The sequence below is a fragment of the Cervus canadensis genome, chromosome 4 (genome assembly GCF_019320065.1).
Source record: "Cervus canadensis isolate Bull #8, Minnesota chromosome 4, ASM1932006v1, whole genome shotgun sequence".
NCBI classification, from domain to species: Eukaryota; Metazoa; Chordata; class Mammalia; order Artiodactyla; family Cervidae; genus Cervus; species Cervus canadensis.
In genome coordinates, this window is record NC_057389.1 from 71,331,717 (window position 1) to 71,353,269 (window position 21,553).

The 21,553-nt window shown below is 37.0% G+C and overlaps 1 protein-coding gene across 1 annotated transcript; it reads right to left on the reverse strand.

Annotated features, from left to right (window-relative positions):
• Positions 1-3,359: 3,359 nt before the first annotated feature.
• LOC122440066 (elongation factor 1-alpha 1-like) lies at positions 3,360-5,095 on the reverse strand. The gene has a single exon (XM_043465856.1). It carries the CDS (start codon positions 5,032-5,034, stop codon positions 3,646-3,648), a length of 1,389 nt encoding a protein of 462 aa, XP_043321791.1. The 5' UTR covers positions 5,035-5,095; the 3' UTR covers positions 3,360-3,645.
• Positions 5,096-21,553: the final 16,458 nt, after the last annotated feature.

The window sequence follows — 21,553 nt, forward strand, 5'->3', positions numbered from 1 at the left end:
ATAAGAATGGACTGGTACCTCACCTCACAACCCCGCCAGTGATGCCTTGTTGTAGATGATGTACTTTTTCTGCTGCAAATGATGTAAAATTGGTGGAATTGGTCTCTTGGAGTCTTGGAGCCTCTTTGCATGTGGGAGTATGTGGCTATGTGTGTACCTGCCGGGAGTTGTATATATGTAAGAGTGTGTGTGTATGTGTGTGCGTCCATGAACATGACAGAGAATCACTCTTCTCCTAATCATCTATCATTTTATGTGTTGTCTCTTTCAGGGTTATAACAATTCTATTTCATTTTTCTTGATATTTATAAATGATGTCTTCAGGGGATGCAAAGATGATCACTAGCTGACTGACTTCCTAGTAGAACAGGTTGAGTCCATACATGGAGCTCTTCTGATTAATAGGCCTTGTGAACTATAGCCACCAAACAAAATCACAATCACAAGCATCTTGTATTTTCTCTAGACTGGTACTATTAAAAGTGTAGTCCATGGACAGACTCTAGACTGTGAATTGAGATTACGGTTTCATGATGAGATGGGGATCCTAGACCATGTAAACAAGCACACTGCTTCTTTCACTGGAGAGATTTTTCTACTGTGAAGAAAAATGTCAGTTGAACTGAACAAAATGCTTAGAGATACAGTTGACTTACATTCTCTTACAACCTCCTTGTAGTATCAGGAACTAGCAACAAAGAATTTCAGGGCCAGCCCTTTGTGTAGCTAGCTGTCTGCAAAGAGAACATTCTTATAGCTTGAAAATCATTTGTCTCATAAGGGAAGCCAGACCAGAGTTGAGTTTTTACCTTCCCTCCTTAGTTATTAATAAATCCTTTCATCCACACCACAGCCCTTCTCAGCTTTCCAGGTACCTAAGAATATCAGCCAAATCATAGGCTCTTAATCTTTGGAGGTCCTCAAACGTTTCTCATTATTTCTCCCTGAAGCAAGACCTCTTCTGAATTGGCAGCTTAACATTTAATGTCTTTAAAACCATTAAATCCTATGAAAGAGTCAAAGGACAGAATAAAAAGATTTTTTATATAGAGGAACAATTGGTTATATTAATAAATTTATATGTTCCCTTTTCTCTTTCCTGTTCCCAAAATATTGTCAAGCAATTACTAAATTACAAGTATTGTAATACCCACTTAAAATTTCTCATCTCAGCTTGAGTTTATAAATTACTGGAACATGTGACATTTATTATTTTTGTATGAATTGCATTATTTTATCATGATTAAAAAAAAAAAACACCTGAGTTACAATGGACTCAAGGTAAATCTAACACCCAACATGATTAAGAGAGAACAGGATTTGTGGACTATGACTACTAAATGTAAAGCAGAATGTGCATGCATATTTATAGTACTTTGAAATCTCTGTATCTGCTCCTTGTCTTCAATATCTTGCCATCTTGAATTTTGTAACAAGATGATTCTATGGCTAAAATTTTTATATGATCAGGCAGACATTCATTCACATAAAATTCATTATTCTGAGCTAAATAAATAAAAGTGCAAAGAGAATGATTCTCCAGTTTATTTCTCTGTAAAGTATGAAAGCCTGGTGGTGTATTAAGTATAAAATCCCATTAGTATGGTGGTTATTAAATTTATCATTTTTAAATGAATCCATTTCTTTGTACTCCTGAAGTCAGATCAGTGACTCTGGATTTTTGATTTGCATCACTCTTTGGAAGAGATGGAAAGGGGTTTATCATCAGCTCATCTTTTACTGCTCACTCTTTGTCCGTGCATTACACGAGCTCCTGAAGAGCACTGTAAGAATAGGATCCTTGAGACTAATTTGAGTTGCTAGCAGGAGTCAGTTTGTATAACCTTCAAACGATCTAACTTTTGAACTGGAAGCACCATGTCAAGTCTCTCTGACTTCAGGTGAATGGAAATGACCTACTTTCCCTCACACTGACCTAGCACTGTGTGTCTAATGCAGGTAATATTGATGACCGTGGCTGAAAAAAAGGCCACAGGGCTTCATAGCTAGCTTTAATGGCAAACTGTCTTGTCCCCTACCCTCACCCTTTTGTATAAGAGTACAAAATGCAATAATTTACTTTCTCCAAGTGCCTTCATTGCCAGAAATCTCTCATCTTTTAGGTATAGCTTATATGTCATTTTTCTTCCCAAATATTCCTTCCCTGACTAGTCTGTAAAATTGCCCACCTGCTTCATTTCCCCTACCTCAACTGCTCTTTCCTTCAGGGGAGTTATTCAAATGTTTACTTTTGTTTATTTATTTAATTATTGTGTGTCTCTTTTTGAATAATAAGAACTCCATGAGGGCAGTGGCAGTGAGCATGCCTTTTTTTTTTTCCCCCCCAAACTTTAGTCTCAGGGCTTAACATAGTGTCTGGTAGGTGAACTGCTCTAATACATTTGAAAACTTGAATACCTTCTATATGTGTGAGGTTGTCCCTTTGATTACTTGATAATGTGAGAAGTAGTGTCAGAATATTTAAAGAGATGGCTGGAGGGGAATGGCAAATGCATTTGAAAATCTTGTGTCACCCTTGTCACATGTTAGAAAAGCAGCAGCTGCGAAACTTCTTTCTTTCCTCTAAGTCATATTGAACTGGAGGTTAGCTGGAGATGTGTCTCTGAATCTTTAAATCAATAGATTTAAATTTTTGGCATTTGTTCATTTGTCACTTCCTAAAGAGCAGCAGATTACTGAGAAGCTAAAAATTTATGTTCACTCTACCTCCAATATATGTAAATAAGATAATTCTAAGGCAATGTCTGTTTTCAAAATATGTTGTTTCTTTCTTTCAGCATACATAATTTAAAAAGCTGACTTTGTTCAAAGGTATGAAGCAGTTCATATAGTAAGTTTTTCATTTGAGTTCGGTGCAACTTTTTTTTTTTTTTTTTTTTTAGCCTCCAGCATCTTTTATTTTTCCTAGAACCTGTATACAATTAACTCTAGCAGGGCAGTACTCAATACTGTTTAAGCCTCACATTTTAGATTAACTACTTATTATAAATGTGAATGCACATCCTCATAACTGGGAAACTGACATATTTACTTATTTATGTAACCATAAAATTTTATATGCAACAGGAGCTTTTATACTATAGAATCTGACCTTACAAACTAGCTTACATATAAAAGTTACTTTGCTCATCTGTCCTAATCTAGAAAGTGTTGCACCAATGCTTAAGATGTTATTAAAACAGATGAGTTCTCTCAACACAAGGTTAACAAACCTGAAGCTCCACCCTAGAAATACAAACGCATAATTTGAAAATTGTTTTACCAGAAATAGCTTATGAGCAACTCTTACCAAAGTAGTACTATAGGGAGTTACAGTGTTGACCAAAAGAAGACACAGGTTTCTCATTAAACTTTTTTTAATGGGTCTCAAATTCTGTGACAGATTTTTGGTCAAGTTGTTTTCATTAAAAAGTACTGATTTTAAAAACTAATAACTTAAACTGCCACACACAAAACATATGGTCCACAAAAACATTCTCCTTTCCTTCTGAAGGTTTTACGATGCATTGTTATCATTAACCAGTCTTTTACTATCAAACTTAAATGGCCAATTGAGACAAACAGTTCTGAGACCGTTCTTCCACCACTGATTAAGACTGGGGTGGCAGGTGTTGGGGATAATATTCATTTAGCCTTCTGAGCTTTCTGGGCAGACTTGGTGACCTTGCCAGCTCCAGCTGCCTTCTTGTCCACTGCCTTGATGACACCCACAGCGACTGTCTGTCTCATGTCACGCACAGCAAAACGGCCCAGGGGAGGATAATCAGAGAAGCTCTCGACGCACATGGGCTTGCCAGGAACCATATCAACAATGGCAGCGTCACCAGATTTCAAGAATTTAGGGCCATCTTCCAGCTTTTTCCCAGAACGACGATCAATCTTCTCCTTCAGCTCAGCAAACTTGCAAGCGATGTGAGCTGTGTGACAATCCAGCACAGGTGCATATCCAGCACTGATTTGGCCTGGATGGTTCAAAATAATCACCTGAGCTGTGAAGCCAGCAGCTTCCATGGGTGGATCATTTTTGCTGTCACCAGCCACATTGCCACGACGGACATCTTTGACAGACACGTTCTTGACATTGAAGCCCACATTGTCTCCAGGAAGGGCTTCACTCAATGCTTCATGGTGCATTTCTACAGACTTCACTTCAGTTGTTACATTGACTGGAGCAAAGGTGACCACCATGCCAGGTTTGAGAACACCAGTCTCCACACGACCCACAGGGACAGTACCAATACCACCAATTTTGTAGACATCCTGGAGAGGCAAACGCAAGGGTTTGTCAGTTGGGCGAGTTGGTGGCAGGATGCAATCCAGAGCTTCAAGCAGGGTGGTTCCACTGGCGTTGCCGTCCTTACGGGTGACTTTCCATCCCTTGAACCATGGCATGTTAGCACTTGGCTCCAGCATGTTGTCACCATTCCAGCCAGAAATTGGCACAAATGCTACTGTGTCGGGGTTGTAGCCAATTTTCTTAATATAGGTGCTGACTTCCTTAACAATTTCCTCGTATCTCTTCTGGCTGTAGGGTGGCTCAGTGGAATCCATTTTGTTAACTCCAACAATTAGTTGTTTCACACCCAGAGTGTAAGCCAGAAGGGCATGCTCACGGGTCTGCCCATTCTTGGAGATACCGGCTTCAAATTCACCAACACCAGCAGCAACAATCAGGACAGCACAGTCAGCCTGGGATGTGCCTGTAATCATGTTTTTGATGAAGTCTCTGTGTCCTGGGGCATCAATGATAGTAACATAGTACTTGCTGGTCTCAAATTTCCACAGGGAGATATCAGTGGTGATACCACGCTCACGTTCAGCTTTCAGTTTGTCCAAGACCCAGGCATATTTGAAGGAGCCCTTTCCCATCTCGGCAGCCTCCTTCTCGAACTTCTCAATTGTTCTCTTGTCGATCCCGCCATATTTGTAGATCAGATGGCCAGTCGTGGTAGACTTCCCTGAATCTACGTGCCCAATGACAACGATGTTGATGTGGGTCTTCTCTTTTCCCATTTTGGCTTAGGTTTAACGGTGGTTTTCACGACACCTGTGTCCTGGCGGCAAACCCGTTGCGAAAAAGCTTTTTTTTTTTTAAAGTAAGTATTTATTCAACTTTACCTGCAGGAGTACACATTGCAATCTTCCTTAAAGATCATGCAAGAAAGACCAATACAGTTAAGACCTCAAATGGAGAAAGCATACTTTTGTCAATTAGATGGTAAAAAGTAAAATAGTAAACATTTTTAAAAGTCAGTCTAGTCTCTTAAGGAATTTTATCAAGAGGCAGTGAACATTTTGGGGAAGAGCCCAGCCATAGGTCATTGGTTATTTCAAAATACTTTTGGGAAACCTCAACAATAAGCTATCCCAGAACTAGCTTGTCATTTGTTTTAGGCTTAATTCACCTTCTGATGTCATTTAGAAAAAAAAAAATAGAGATGCTATTAAAGGTGAGAATAGTAGAGATCAAGACGGAATTCAGATTGGATCAAAGTGTCCTTGCAGGCTGATGCTAGCTGGGGCTTTGTGGTAATGGCATTTCAAATTACCTCTATTGCTTTAAAGCATGGCTCAGATGGTAAATAGTTTGCAATGCAGAAGACCCGGATTGGAGCCTTGGGTCAGGAAGATCCCCTGCAGAAGGAAATGGCAACCCACTTCAGTATTCTTGCCTGGAAAATCCAACAGATGGAGGAGCCTGGCAAGCTACAGTCCATGGGGTCAAAAGAGTTGGACATAACTGAGTAATACTATTGTTTCAAAAGTTACATAAGCAAATTGGTGAAATGATTATAACATATTCCTAATTGATTGATACATTTGGCACCATTCCAAACATATTCCAGCCAGGCTTTTTGATAGAACTTGGCAAGTTGATTCTATAATTTATATGAAAATACCAAGGAAATATAATATGTAGAATAATCTTGATAAAGAAAAATGAAGTTTGAAGACTCACACTACTTTAAGATTCATCATAAAACTTTGCCATCAAGAGGGTATGGTACTGACAAAAGAGAGGGCACATAAATTAATAGAAGAGAATAGAGAGTTCAGAAATAGATCTACACTGATCAAAACATTTAAAAATAGACTAGGAGAATATCTCTGTGAATTTCAAAAAATTTACAACTTCTCATCAAAATACACAATTGAGAAAATGATTTGGCACCCCATATTCAGAGTACATCATGAGAAACGCTGGGCTGGAAGAAGCACAAGCTGGAATCAAGATTGCCAGGAGAAATATCAATAACCTCAGATATGCAGATGACACCACCCTTATGGCAGAAAGTGAAGAGGAACTAAAAAGCCTCTTGATGAAAGTGAGAGAGGAGAGTGAAAAAGTTGGCTTAAAGCTCAACATTCAGAAAACTAAGATCATGGCATCTGGTCCCATCACTTCATGGGAAATAGATGGGGAAACAGTGTCAGACTTCATTTTTTTGAGCTCCAAAATTGCTGCAGATGGTGATTGCAGCCATGAAATTAAAAGAAGTTAAGACCAACCTGGACAGCATATTAAAAAGCAGAGACATTACTTTGCCAACAAAGGTCCATCTGGTCAAGGCTATGGTTTTTCCAGTGGTCATGTATGGACGTGAGAGTTGGATGGTGAACAAAGCTGAGCGCCGAAGAATTGATGCTTTTGAACTGTGGTGTTGGAGAAGACTCTTGAGAGTCCCTTGGACTGCAAGGAGATCCAACCAGTCCATCCTAAAGGAGATCAGTCCTGGGTGTTCATTGGAAGGATTGATGCTGAAGCTGAAACTCCAATTCTTTGGTCACCTCATGCGAAGAATTGACTCATTAGAAAAGGCCCTGATGCTGGGAGGGATTGGAGGCAGGAGGAGAAGGGGACGACAGAGGATGAGATGGCTGGATGGCATCACCGACTCGATGGGCATGAGTTTGAGTAAACTCCGGGAGTTGGTGATGGACAGAGAGGCCTGGCATGCTGCGATTCATGGGGTCACAAAGAGTCGGACACGACTGAGCGACAGAACTGAACTGAACTGTAAAGGCTAGAAGAAAATGCTAATAAAGTAATGCTGAAAATGACTAGTGTTCATATATACTAAAAATACCTACAGTTGAACAATAAAAGGGTAAACAACCCAATTAAAAATGAGCAGATAAATCGAACTTTACTAGCGGTATGTGCAAATGATCAATATACATGTGAAAACATTCATCTTCATTAATATTAATTTTCAAGGAAATGCAAATTAAATCCATGATGAGACACTGCTGCATACTCACCAAATAGCTAAAGTTAAAAGGACTGACCACAATAAATATTGGAGAGGATGTGAAGAAAGTGGAATCCCTTTGTTGTTGATGAGAGTGAAAAATATTACAACAGCTTTGCAAAATGATCTGGCGTTATCTTATAAAAGATATAAGATAGCATTTCAAATGACCTCTGAATATATATCTACTTATCATTTAACAATTGTAAAGTATTTTTCTAAGAGAGATGGAAGCATATATTCACAAAACAAATTCAATAAGGACATTCCTAGAAGTTTCATTCATCACAGTCAAAATCTGTAAACAGCTCAGGAGTTCATCAATGGCTGATATATTCATTGAATGGAACGTGGCTCAGTAGGAAAGAAGAGTGAATTAATACAGGGAAGAATATGACTGAAACTCAAAAACATTATGCTGAGAGAAAGTCATACATACAAATGGATTGCTGTATGTTTCCACCTGTATGAAATTCTACTATAAGCGAAACTAACCTTGGAGAGAAAAGAAATTTGGTTGCCTCTGGTTGGTGGTGCAGGGGGTGAGGCCGCGTTTTACTTGGAAGGAGCATGATGGAACTTTGCTGATGATTAATACTGGGGTGAGTTGAGTTACTTAGGCATCAGTTCAGTTCAGTTGCTCAGTCACGTCCAACTCTTTGCAACCCCATGGACTGCAGTACGCCAGGCCTCCCTGTCCATCACCAGCTCCTGGAGCATACTCAAACTCATGCCCATTGAGTCAGTGATGCCATCCAGCCATCTCATCCTCTGTCGTCCCCTTCTCCTCTCACCTTCAATCTTTCCCAGCATCAGGGTCTTTTCAAATGAGTCAGCTCTTTGCCTCAGGTGGCCAAAGTATTGGAGTTTCACCTTCAACATCAGTCCTTCCAAAGAATATTCAGAACTGATTTCCTTTAGGATGGACTGGTTGGATCTCCTTGCAGCCCAAGGGACTCTCAGGTGTCTTCTCCAACACCACAGTTTAAAAGCATCAATTCTTCGGCGCTCAGCTTTCTTTATAGTCCAACTCTCACATCCATACATGACTACTGGAAAAACCATAGCCTTGACTAGACAGACCTTTGTTGGCATATGTATTTGTAAAAACTTACTCAATATTTTCTTTATAATGCGTGCATTGATATGTACAAATATTAACCTAAAGAAAAACAAAATGTGCATAAGAATTTAATTTTCTGTGAAATAATTTCTTTAAAAAATTTTATTGTAGTATAGTTGATTTACAATGCCATGTTAGTTTCAGGTGTATTGCAAAGAAAATCAGTTACATATAGACATATCTCCACTCTTTTTTTTTTTTTTTTGATTCTTTTCCCATATAGCCCATTACAGAGTATTGAGTAGAGTTCCCTGTGCTATACAGTAAGTGCTTAAGAGTTATCTATTTTATACACAGTAGTGTATATGTCAGTCACAATTTCCCAATTTATTCCTCCTCCCCCCTTATCCCCTGGTAACTAAAGTTTGCTTTCTACATCTGTGACTCTAATTCTGTTTTGTAAATAAGTTCGTTTGTACCTTTTTTTAGAATCCACATATAATTTATATCATTATAATATTTGTCTTTTTGTGTCTGACATACTTCACTCAGAATGACAATCTCTGGGTCCATCCAAGTGTCTTCAAATGGCCTTATCTTGTTCTTTTTTATGGCTGATATCCCATTGTGTGTGTATTCCATTGTGTGTGTGTATATATATACACATGTGTATTCCATTGTATGTATATATATGTGTGTATTCCATGTGTGTGTATGTATAGATATACACAAACACCACATCTTTTCTTCTTTATCCATTCCTCTTTTAAAATAGCCATGTCCTGGCTATTGTAAATAGTGCTGTGATGAACATTGGAGTGCTTGTATCTTTTCAAATTCTGTTTTTCTCTGTATATATGCCCAGGAGTGGGATTGCTGTGTCATACGGTAGCTCTGTTTTTAGTTTTATAAGGAATCTCCATACTCTTTTCCATAGTGGCTGTACCAATTTACATTTCCACAACAGTATAGAGGAGTCCCATTTCTCTACACCCTATTCAACATTATTGTTTGTATATTTTTTGGTCATGGTCATTTTGATCAGTGTGAGGTGATACCTCATGGCAGTTTTGATTGCTTTTCTCTGATAATTAGTGATGGTGAACTTTTTGGCCATTTGTCTCTCTTTGGAGAAATGTCTACTTAGATCTTCTGCTCAATTTTTGATATATTTTTGTTTTTTAATTGAGCTCCATGAGCTGTTTGTATATTTTGGCGATTAATCCCTTGTCAGTTGCTTCATTTGCAAGCATTTTCTGCCATTCTCAGGATTGTCTATAAAGTAATATTTCTTAATCTGGGCCCATTGGGAGCCTTAGATGAGCTCTAGTATATCTGTAAAGGCTTTGAAATAATGTGGACATGGCTGGAGAGGGGAGGAAGGAGAAGGTGGGATGTATGGAGAGAGTAAGATGGAAACACACATTACCATATGTAAATTAGATAGCCAGTGGGAATTTGCAAATGAGTCAGGGACCTCAAACCTGGGCTCTGTAACAACCTAGAGAGGTGGGATGGAGAGGGAAGTGGGAGGGAGGTTCAAGACGAAGAGAACATATATATACCTGTGGCTGACTCATGCTAATGTTTGGCGGAAGCCAACACAGTACTGTAATGCAATTATCCTTCAATTAAAGAGTAAATATTAAAAAATATGTGAACTTTGGGAGGGAGATTCAGTTTGTCCTGTTTTCATGGGAAGTTCCACCATTTGTGACCTCCTCCACAAATTTAAAGGAAAAGCTATAGAATTCTCTTTCAGATTAATGAAATATTTCTCAAATTTATTTTGAGGATAAGGTACTATTAAATATTAAATGGGGATTTATTCAGAAATTTTTTAGTATCATACTTCAGATTTTTAAAAAATTTTTATTGTGATGGTTTATTCATCCTTTAACCAGTTCTGACAGATTTCCCAATTTAAATTCTGAAGATGGTGTTACTGAATACATACTCTCATATTTTTATGTCTATTCTGCAAGCCAAAGAAATGAAAATAATATTATATATGTTTATAGGTAATGCTCAAAGACTCAAAATTGAGCTGTTCAAGGTCAGTTTCAAAACAAAAATTAGTTGCCCAGGCTGATGTTATTACTTATTGGAATGTTTATATTAGACTATATTGCCCACCTATTGTCATTTGTAATTAATCAACTTTATTTTTGAGTTCTGATTCTTAATGATAACTAGTAAATTTCTCTTTTCATGGAAAATCAAGCATGCATATGTATTTTATGCATTTTTCATTTGGGAAGAGTCATTAAGGCAGCAGCTAATATTAAGTAATGATTCCAAAAATAGTTGTACTGCCAAAACTTGTTTAAAATGATGATGTTTAATAATTAAGAAAGTATATTAGATTTGTGAGAATTCTTTGCTAACCTTCCTGCCAGTTGGTGTCTAATTATCAGTGGTCTTTTGAGATCCATTGATGTACTAATATAAAAAAATTCAAAAATACATAGACATGTTATTTCAGTTTTAAATGAAGGTGCCAAATGTATGACCTCACACTGGCCAAAAAGAGAAAAAAAATCACTTGAACAATTAAAGTACAGTAGGCCTGATAAATAGTCAGATCATAAATATTCTTTCTATATTTTATAAAACACATGCCATTTATGTATCAAAGGTAGTGAAATTGATCTGCTCAGAGAATGTGCAAAAAAGATCCCTGCCCATTATTTGCAATGGTTACTGGTGTGAAATATTTCATTCCAGTAAATTGTGTTACAACATACTAACACATATATATGGAATTTAGAAGGATGGTAACGATAACCCTATATGCAAAAAGAAAAAGAGACACAGAAATACAGAACAGACTTTTGAACTCTGTGGGAGAATGTGAGAGTGGGATATTTCAAAAGAACAGCATGTATACTATCTATGGTGAAACAGATCACCAGCCCAGGTGGGATGCATGAGACAAGTGCTCGGGCCTGGTGCACTGGGAAGACCCAGAGGAATCGGGTGGAGAGGGAGGTGGGAGGGGGGATCGGGATGGGGAATACGTGTAAATCTATGGCTGATTCATATCAATGAATGACAAAACCCACTGAAATGTTGTGAAGTAATTAGCCTCCAACTAATAAAAAAAAAATAAAATAAAAATAAAAAAAAAAAAAAGAAAGAAAAGTAAAAAAAAAAAAAAATAGCATTTAACTGAATCTCTTGCCTACACATCTGATTAGTGTCCAAATACTGTATTGCTTCTGATAAAGGATGAATTTAGGTAGATTCCATATTCCATTTCACATTGTATTAATACCATGACCATCAATTTCAGAGAGTGCCTTATTTAATCTTAATAGTAATATGATTTTAAAGGTCAGCTTGAGCTGTGCCCATAAAATTGTTATAGAACAAGAAATGTTATAGAACAAAAAATGGTTTGACTAAGTTGGATTTTCATTTGCTTTTTAAAATTAAAACTTATAATTATGTAAAAATATATCACTCTGTGCTTTTGTTTTGTGCCTAGCTGAAGTACTTGCTCTTGAAACCCCAGCTTACTTTAACAGTTAGTCTATAGCCAAGTTGTAAAATGAGTGGCATCAGATTGATTCATTAGTAGTGAAATATTAAGCATAATACCTTCACAAAATGGTACAGATACTGGAGTAAAAATCCTCAGGAAATAAATCTAATATGATCTCTGACTTCTCAGTGGTGGTGGATTCCCTCATTCTGTGTCTTTCCAACCTCTTTTACAAAATTTTGATGGTTTCATGAAAAAAAATTATATCTTGACTGTCATAATTAAGGTTACAGCTTTCCTTCCTAATTATCTATGTGAGGTCAGCTAGCCTGCATCTGTCTGACTCTAAATCTTTTCCCCAGTATTTAAGTTCTTCCATGATATTTGATATAGTTCTAGTGCCTGGAAACATGTTAAAAATAGTCTGCATAGTAGAAAAGGTAACTCCATTAGTTTATGGAGATAATATGTGTAAAGTTTAGATTCAGGCAAAGAAAACTGGTTGACAATACTGCTTCTAACAGTAACGATAGTTGCAATCCATAAAAGTTTAAGCAAGAATCTCTTGAACTAGGATCTCTGAAACAAGCTATTAACACCACTAAGTATGAGAAAGACTATATTGCTTTTTTTTTTCTTTTTTTAAAAGATATATTAAGATATCATGACAACTTGAACTGGTAATACAAACTTCTTAAAAATAAGTAGTTTTCAGAAAAAAGCAGTTTATTTCTAGCTTCAGTTGTTTATTATATATTTTTAGTAGGGTCACATTAGCACATTGTAAAACTACTCTAGGCAGAAAGGAGACAGCTGGAATTCTTAAAGACTTTTTGGCATTTTTTTAATGTTTCTTTTTGTTGAGATTAATAGGTAGTTAGGAGTCTATACAAAGCAATTTCAATCGGATCACTGGTATGCATACATTTCAGCAGCCGAGATATGGGAAAAGTGAACATTTCCACATAGCATTCTATTGCTGTAATAAAACTTAGAACTCTGTAATCCAATTATCAGCCTAAAATTTTTCACTCTCATTGGCAAACTTGTTTCTCTATTTTTTTTTCATCTTGTAACTGGAGATATTTTAATGTAATTGGCCTTTATATCTGCTATAGTTATAATAATACTATGCCCAGATGCCATCTCGAAAAAGTGCCTAATCTTGTCTATCCCTCCATTCCCAAATATTTTCTTCCTTTTAAATTAGGTGTGGAGTTGGGAGATATCTCAGATAATGTTTGTATTCAGTCTGTTTGGGCACTTTGGATAACTTTGTTGGCAGGTGTTAATTTATCATGTTTTTTATTTTGGGAGAGCTAGAGATTAGCCCTATAAAGTTGGACACTATGATAGGTTAGTTTTAATGTTAGAGCAGCTCGTCCTCTTGAACTACTACTGTCATTTGTCATGAAAAGAATGGTCTGTGATATCAATCAGAGGAAGGAAATCTAAACTCTGGAAAAGATGTTACTATTTAGTTACATTTATTTATATCTTGTGTGTGTGTGTGTGTATACATCCATAGTGGCATATGTGGCATAGGCAGCTTAGGCTGAAGTTGTTAGTTCATAGCAAGGTCAAGGTTGATTAAGATATTCAGTACTTGATTGTGTCCAGGCTGGAAACACAAATTTTGGTCTTTGTTAATGTATTTGTTTTTCATTAATTCAAGCAATTGCTATTGAATACTTATTATGTATTATCCATTTGCTAGTTACTTGTAATCAAAGGATGAATACATAATCTCTTTAAGCTGCTTCCAATAGAGAAGGAAAGAGTCTGAACCTTTGCATCTTATGTGTTAGATTATGGTGATGCTATCATACCAGCATAAACAAGATGCTTTTGGAATACAAGAAATATGTATTGGGCTGAAACTGGAGTTGCACAGAGATCATTCTAAAGGGTTGATTATAATTTCTCTTAAGCCTGACAGTTACAACGTATGTCAAAAGAACAACACATGTCACATTTAAGACCCTGAAGTAATAGAGATGGCTGCAGAGTAGAATGGTAGAGAAAAGGGTCAAAGAGGTACTTAAGAGAAGTTCCATGCAGGGCTGGATGACACAGGGCCTGATATCCTAAAGTTTAGGGCAGTCTCTGAAGGAGTTAATGTAGCTGTGACTAGATTTGCCTTTTAGAATGACCCTGCTAGCTGAAAGGTAGAGAAGGGATTCAGTACAGATAGAACTAGAGATTTGGAGGCCATTTAGAAATTTGCTTCTAAAGCCTAAGTAAGGACTAAGTGAGCAGAGATAGTGATGGAGATGAGTTGCTTTAAGAAATAACTATCTGGTAGAACTGATGCTTTTGAACTGTGGTGTTGGAGAAGACTCTTGAGAGTCCGTTGAAGAGCAAGGAGATCAAACCAATCCATCCTAAAGGAGATCAGTCCTGAATATTCGTTGGATGCTGAAGCTGAAACTCCTATACTTTGGCCCTGATGTGAAGAATTGACTCATTGGCAAAGACCCTGATGCTGGGAAAGATTGAAGGCAGGAGGAGAAGGGGATGACAGAGGATGAGATGGTTGGATGGCATCACTGACTTGATGGACATGAGTTTGAGCAAGCTCCAGGAGTTGGTGATGGCCAGGGAAGCCTGGTGTGTTGCAGTCCATGGGGTCACAAACAGTCAGACACAACTGAGCGACTGAACTGAACTGAGAATTGATAGTAGTTGTTAACTAAATGAGGCCTCCAAAGTGGCGCTAGTGGTAAAGAACCTGCCTGCAAATGCAGGAGATGTAAGTGATGCAGGTTCGATCCCTGGGTTGAGGTCCCTTGGAAGAGGAAATAGCAACCTACTCTAGTATTCTTGCCTGGAGAATCCCATGGACAGGGCAGCCTGGCAGATTACAGTCCATAGGGTTGCAAAGCATCAGACATGAGCTGAAGCAACTTAGCATGCACACACATTAACTAATTGAATATGAAGGGCAAGCGACAGAGGGAAGCAAAGGGGGATGTTCAGATGTCTCTCTTAGGTATACTACCAGTTACTGAGAGAGAATATGCGATACTTGGGATGGGGTTGAGAAGAGAGAGCTCTACTATGGTAGGACATTTCAGGATTCTGCAAAAACAGATTAACCAAAGTTAGTCTCTTAAAAATGGAAGTCTTAATTATTTGAAGAGATTCAATTAAAGGGATAATAAAAAATACAAAACATTTTACAGATGCACTGCTAGCTCATGAATATACTCTCTTTCTTTTTACCCTTAAACACTTTCTCTGTCTTTATCACAGGACAGAAATATAGAAGGACACAGAAAGGACAGGATTGACAGGAGGACAGGACAGGACACAGCTGGACAATGGGCATCTATCCAGTAAAGGTAAGATAGCAATGGTTTCGCTCTCCAGAGAGAAGACTTCTAATCCATATGTTGCTGAATATTTACTTATTGGCTTTCGCTGATTTGACATTTCTAGTTTCGCTTTATCTCTACATCAGTAATGACCTACTTGATCTCTGTGGATCCTTATAGCTCTACTCTTTTCTTTCTTTCTTTTTAAAATATTTATGTATATATTTATTCATTTGGCTGTGTCAGTGTTGGTTGCCACTTTCAGGATCTTTGATAATCTTTGCAGCGTGTGTGGCCTTTTTAGTTGTGGGATGCAGGATCATTATTTGTGGCATGCACACTCTTAGTTATTGCTTGTGGGATCTAGTTCCCTGACCAGGGATTGAATCTAGGCCTCCTCCATTGGGAGCTCAGAGTCTTAGCCACTGGACCACCAGGGAAGTCCTTCCATTTTCTTATTATGGGAGGAAGAGGTGGAATAAATGAAAAAGCCTAGTAGAACCTGGGGAAAGACAAAGAACTGCTGAGCTAGGGCTGTGCTATATGCTTCCAGTAATTTAAAGTGGGAAAAGAACACATCACCAGCAACCACCACCATTTAATTATAAGTCTGCCTAATACATGGGTTAAGGATAGAGAGAGAATTTGGGGACTTGAGGACAAAGTGATAGAGCTGGTAAAGAAAGTGAGCACGGTGCCAAGTAATAACAGTCAGTTTTATCATTTTGCCTGCATCAGAGATGGTAAGGTTCAGTCTTTTGAATCATTAATTCCTTCAGGGTACCAGTGCCAACTTTGTAGATGTTATGGAAAATATCTACAATACATCTGCTAGTTATTTCCCATGATCTAAAATATAAATTTGCTGCAATTCAGATATTTCCAGATGACTCATATCAGCATACTTTGGTTTTAATGAGAATTTTTTTTTTTTGACTCCAAGTAGAGAAGTCAAAGTTACAATAGCTGAATAAGATAAAGGGAGCTTGTGTTGCTGAGTACATTGTGAGCAGTCAACACACTAGGCCAGAACTCCGTGTTTCTCTCACACTAGGAAACTGAAAGTGGGGTGTAAACTAACAGTCTTAACGTTTTGCTCCACTGTGCATAGATGGTTTCTCTAAATGCAGCCATTCCGTCTACAGTCCCATTAACACAATCAAGGGAAACAAGAGAAGAGTGTACCCCTTTCCTTTCATGGTGACTCCAGAAATTGCACTCACTGCTTCTATGTTATTACCACTTCCAACCTGTTGGCCAAACCTTGGTCACATGGCAGCCCTGGGCTCTAAAGAAATTGGACAAGGTCGTCTTTTTCTTTTTTACATTTCAAACATTTTAATCATTATCTTTTCAGTCTTTGCTCTATAAACTCACATGTCTCTATACACTCACATGTCCTCTTCAGCCCTTCTGTTACTGAGTCCACGTTCACTCTGCTCACTGCACAATAGGCCAGTGAATCTGAGAGATGAGGTGTTGAGGCAAGGAAAATGATTCAGAAAACAGCTGACCGAGAACATGGGAGGCTAGCACCTCAAAATAATCGTCTTCTCAGGGTCTGGATGCCAGGTCTTTTACAGATCAGAGATGGGGAAAGGTGAGGAAGCCAAATAAAAAGGCCATTAATCTTGCAAACATCTCCTAGAATGGCAAGCCTCAGGCAGGGGATGTGTTCATTTCTTCCTTCCTGCCATTTACAGGTGGATAAGGTGCTGAACAAAGGCACTTTAGTTTAAGTCAGACAGAGGGGCAGGATTCTCTGAGGCAGGCCATTGTGTATGATTATAATAACAAAAGCAATGAAAAGCAAGTGAAAGAAACAGTTCCCACGTGGAGTCAGAATTGCCTTTCTCTCTGTAACATTTCCTTTAGGTTAAATCAGGCCTGTGTTCTAGATTCAGGCCATGTTTTTGTAATTGCTTTTTACAACTTCTGCAATTTACCCAGTCAACATCTTTCTATGTCATTAACATTCTGCTACCACATTTAAAGGATTGCTAGTTGTCTACTGAATTGAAGTTCCATAGTTTGTATGAAAATCATTTTCCATGTTGAGGTTGTTTCTAATTTTTCAGTATTATAAACAATATGCAATGATTGTTCCCATAGCTAAATCTTTGCTGCATATCTTTGGTTATTTCTTTAGACCCAAGTTCTAGAAGTTGAGTTTCTGGGTATAAAGGAGTATATACTCTTGAGGTTAAGACATGTGGTTTTTTTAATTGGAATGGTCATATGTCTTCTAAAGTTTTGAGATGCTATTATTAAAGGAGAAAGAAGAGAATGATACTAGGAGCAACTAGTAATCTCTGCCATATGAGCCAGAGATACATGAATTAAAACACAGTCCTCCAAAATACTCAGAACGGGCTATGTATCTTTAAGTTGTCCTGGATCTACTTGGTATATATCTGCTCAGTTAAGCACAAATCTTGGTGAAAGTACTTTTAAAATCATTTTCCAAGGTTCAGTTCAGTTCAGTCACTCAGTTGTGTCCAACTGTTTGTGACCCCATGGACTGCAGCACACCAGGCTTCCCTGGCCATCACCAACTCCCAGAGCCTACTCAAGTTCATGTCCATAGAGTTGGTGATGCCATCCAACCATCTCATCCTCTGTCGTCCCCTTCTCCTCCCTCCTTCAATCTTTCCCAGCATCAGGGTCTTTGCCAATGAGTCAGTTCTTTGCATCAGGTGGCCAAAGTATTGGAGTTTCAGCTTCAGCATCAGTCCTTCCAACAAATATTCAGGACTGATTTCCTTTAGGATGGACTGGTTGGATCTCCTTGCAGTCCAAGGGACTCTCAAGAGTCTTCTCCAACACCACAGTTCAAAAGCATCACTTCTTTGGCACTCAGCTTTCTTTATAGTCCAGTTCCCACATCTATACCAAGGTTATCAGTTTGATAAGTATGATTTTTAAGTCAAAATAAAGATTAACTTTTAAAGAAAGCAACAAAGAGAATTTATTGATAGCAAACAGAAAAAAAACCCTATTCTTACCAAGTTTTTTTTTTTAATCAAAATATATTTTAAAATTTTATAGTATCTTGCAGACCTTGGAGTTTATAGTCAGTTAATTCCTATGTTTGACTTCCAGATTTTATAAACTTTAAATTCTTTGCTTAAAGATTCAGCTTTGTAGTCTGTTTACCATCACCTAGCTCTCTTTTCCACAACAAAATTTTAGTAAAATGCTAATTGCTTCTACATTAAGATGTTTGTTCAACTCTTAGGTAATATCCATGCTAACTACATTAATTAAAATGCATTTATATCATTTGTAGCACCTATAAATGTTAGTTTGTTTCTGCTTAATTTTCCTAATTAATGATGTGTATAAGAGACTAAAAAGTTGGGATGTAAATGAACATATATTTAACAGAGCAAGCTTATCTATTAAATGAGTAAGTTTTCCTGATTCTTGTATTGTTGCTATTAATTTTAATAGCAGTTCCATAAGTAGAAAGTGAAGATTAAAGTTTAAAAGGTCATATATTTGTCCGCTGGCTCTGAAATAAGTTGACAGCATTAAATTTCCCATGCGAATAAATTGTTTTTCTTTAAGGGAGATTGCTCAGAGGGCGTGGCATGGATTTTTTTTCTGTCTAATTTTTTCATTTGTATTTTGGGAAAGAAACTTCTGTGAGTTCAGCATTTCACATATCTCCTGCATTTTTATAGCCTCTGATCCAGCACTAGATGTAATAGTGTTAGAAGATATTTGTCTTGATTTGCAAAGGTACTGCCTGGATCTTGGTAAAATAATCTTAAATTGAAAAAAGTTAACAAGCCATAGAAATGACTATGAAATAGCTAGGAGATATATACAAAAAGATGCTCAGAAGGTTTTCCAAACAGATTCTAGATATGGAGAGAACTATTCCACTATAATTGTGTTGATATTGGCTATTCGTCCCATTTCTTTCATGGGAATTCTTTATGATGTATTCATAGGATCAGTTCGTTTATACTTGAGCTTATACAGAGGTTTCCTTCTGGGATATATATATATAAAATATATAATTATATAATATATATATAATAAATATATATATTATATATTAAATTATATATAATATATATAATAAATAAATATATATATAATATATAATAATATATAATATATATAATTTTTTAAAAAATTTGATTGCCATCTTCTGCTCAGGATTTTTCCAGCATGCTCACAGTTTTAATGCCATAGCCAAGTGTGCTGTTCTACTCAGGTTAGTTGATATTATAGATATTATAATGGTACCATCTTCTTGAATCTGTCAAAGGAATAAATCAATGTCATAAAAATATAATCTGTAGCATAAGAAAAATGCACTCACTCCCAACCTTTTGAAAGGTAAAGATAGGTCTAGAGGCAATTCATAGTACCCTTAAAAATTGACAGAAGAGATTGCAACCAGGGCTATATTCACCCTGATTGATCTCAAATGGATTTACCTGATTTCAGCTAATTGATTGTGAACAACAGCATGAGTGAGGCAGTGAGCAAAAAGAATATTATCAGTTGTACCTGTTCTAAGCAAGGAAATGTAATTTCCTGATTGCAGAGAAGGAGCCTGTGTAAATCTTGATTTTATATCCCTACTAATGAAATGTGTTCTAGTAATCTACGTGCTGTTATCCTGTTACCCTGGTCTTGGCCACAGTGCAGTGCTTCTGTGTTTTAGAAGTCAGTGTGTTAAGAACATCAATTCGTTTTCAGAAAGTTAAACTTTGCTAACTTCTGTTGCGTTCTGTGTTGAAAATATTTGAGTTAGTAAGCTCTTCTGTTTTAAGAGTGCTGGTTTAATGGAAAGGAGTATGCTGGCAGGACTAGGGGATTGGCTCAATTGGCCACTGTATTAAGGAACAAAAATGATAAAGATTCAAAAAGGAATTGATCTGGTATTCAAGTGATCAATCACAGGGCACTATATAATAGGGTGGAGATATGTACCCACCATGGTTAAGGTCTAGTTTGCCAAATTTTAGCTATGTTACAATTGAAAATTACTCCATCTCCCCATGCCTCGTTTTTTTCTTTATAAATTATTTCCAATACTAACCTTTTTATTGAGTTATTAAGAAGACAAAGTGAGATGGTAAACACAAGGGTGCCTCACAGTAGTTACTAAGCAAATGTTAATGTTGCCAAGCATGGAGCTTGGCATAGATTGTGAGTACGAATGGTGTTATGCGTTTTTGTTCCTACAATTTAGTCTTTCTAACCAGCATAATAAGCTATAACTAAACATAATCAGCTCTGAAACACAAACCTGGTTGTTTTCTTTACATATCAGGAATAAAAAATGTTGAAAGGTTTTCTGAGAAATTAGGAAAACGCGGTTGCTACTTCTGATATGATGTACCAAAATTTGAAGATTTAAGATTCCAAGATTCTAAGATTCTGGAGTCTAAGGAGCCACAGTTGTGCTGCTCTTTATCCCAGGCATCATAATGTTGTCAGCTGTTTGGTCTAGGCTTGTAATATGGGATTCTACAAAGCCACTTTATCTAGTATCAAATGGTTTACAATAGCTACATACTCCTGTAAAGAAAAATCCCTGTTTTGGCTATTTGCCAAAGTAAACATTGTTTGCATTCATGATATATTTGCTTACTATAACTTATCATGTACACAATATATAATGTTTCTGTTTCCCTGAGAGCAACATGAAATATTTTAGAGGGTAATAAAAAATGCATTTTGTCTGTATCTTTTTCTTTTCTGGTTACTTCCATTTTAACATATTACTAAACATTTTGTCCCCTACAGTGACTTCAGAATTTCTGGAGTTTTAACTAGTTGCAGTATTGATTTAAGTATCATTCCAAGTTTATTGTGCTTGTTTTTTTTTTATTGGATTTTCTTGTTTCTTTCATCTCCCATCCTCTCTTGTATTTCCTTCACACCCTCTGTAGCCTCGAGAGAGACACCATAATAATTTATGTATCTGTGTGTTTTATTTTCTTAAATGGTACTGCAGTGTAGATTTTATTCTTTTACTATTATTTTTACTTAGCTATTTTGTTGAAATGTATTCATATTAGCAATATTAACAGATATATCTGTGTCTTTGCTTCCTGCTGCTCTGTGGTATTGTGTATTATACCCATCCATCTCATTTGACTTATCCAGTTCCCAGATTTGAACATTTAGGTTACCCCTCATGCCCCACTATTATAGCAGCTCTGAAGCAAAAGCTTTCATTCATCCCCACTTATGGAACTGTGAGCATTTCTCTGAAGTACCCACTCAGAAGTGGAATAATTGGACAGAGGCTGTATACAAGCATAATTGACCTACCTTCTACCAAATTGCTCCCCAATACAATTTTTTCAGTTTGTATTCTCAGCAGAAGTACATTAAGGTTCCCACTGAAAATTCTTTTTATTTTTCATTTTAAGTAATGTAT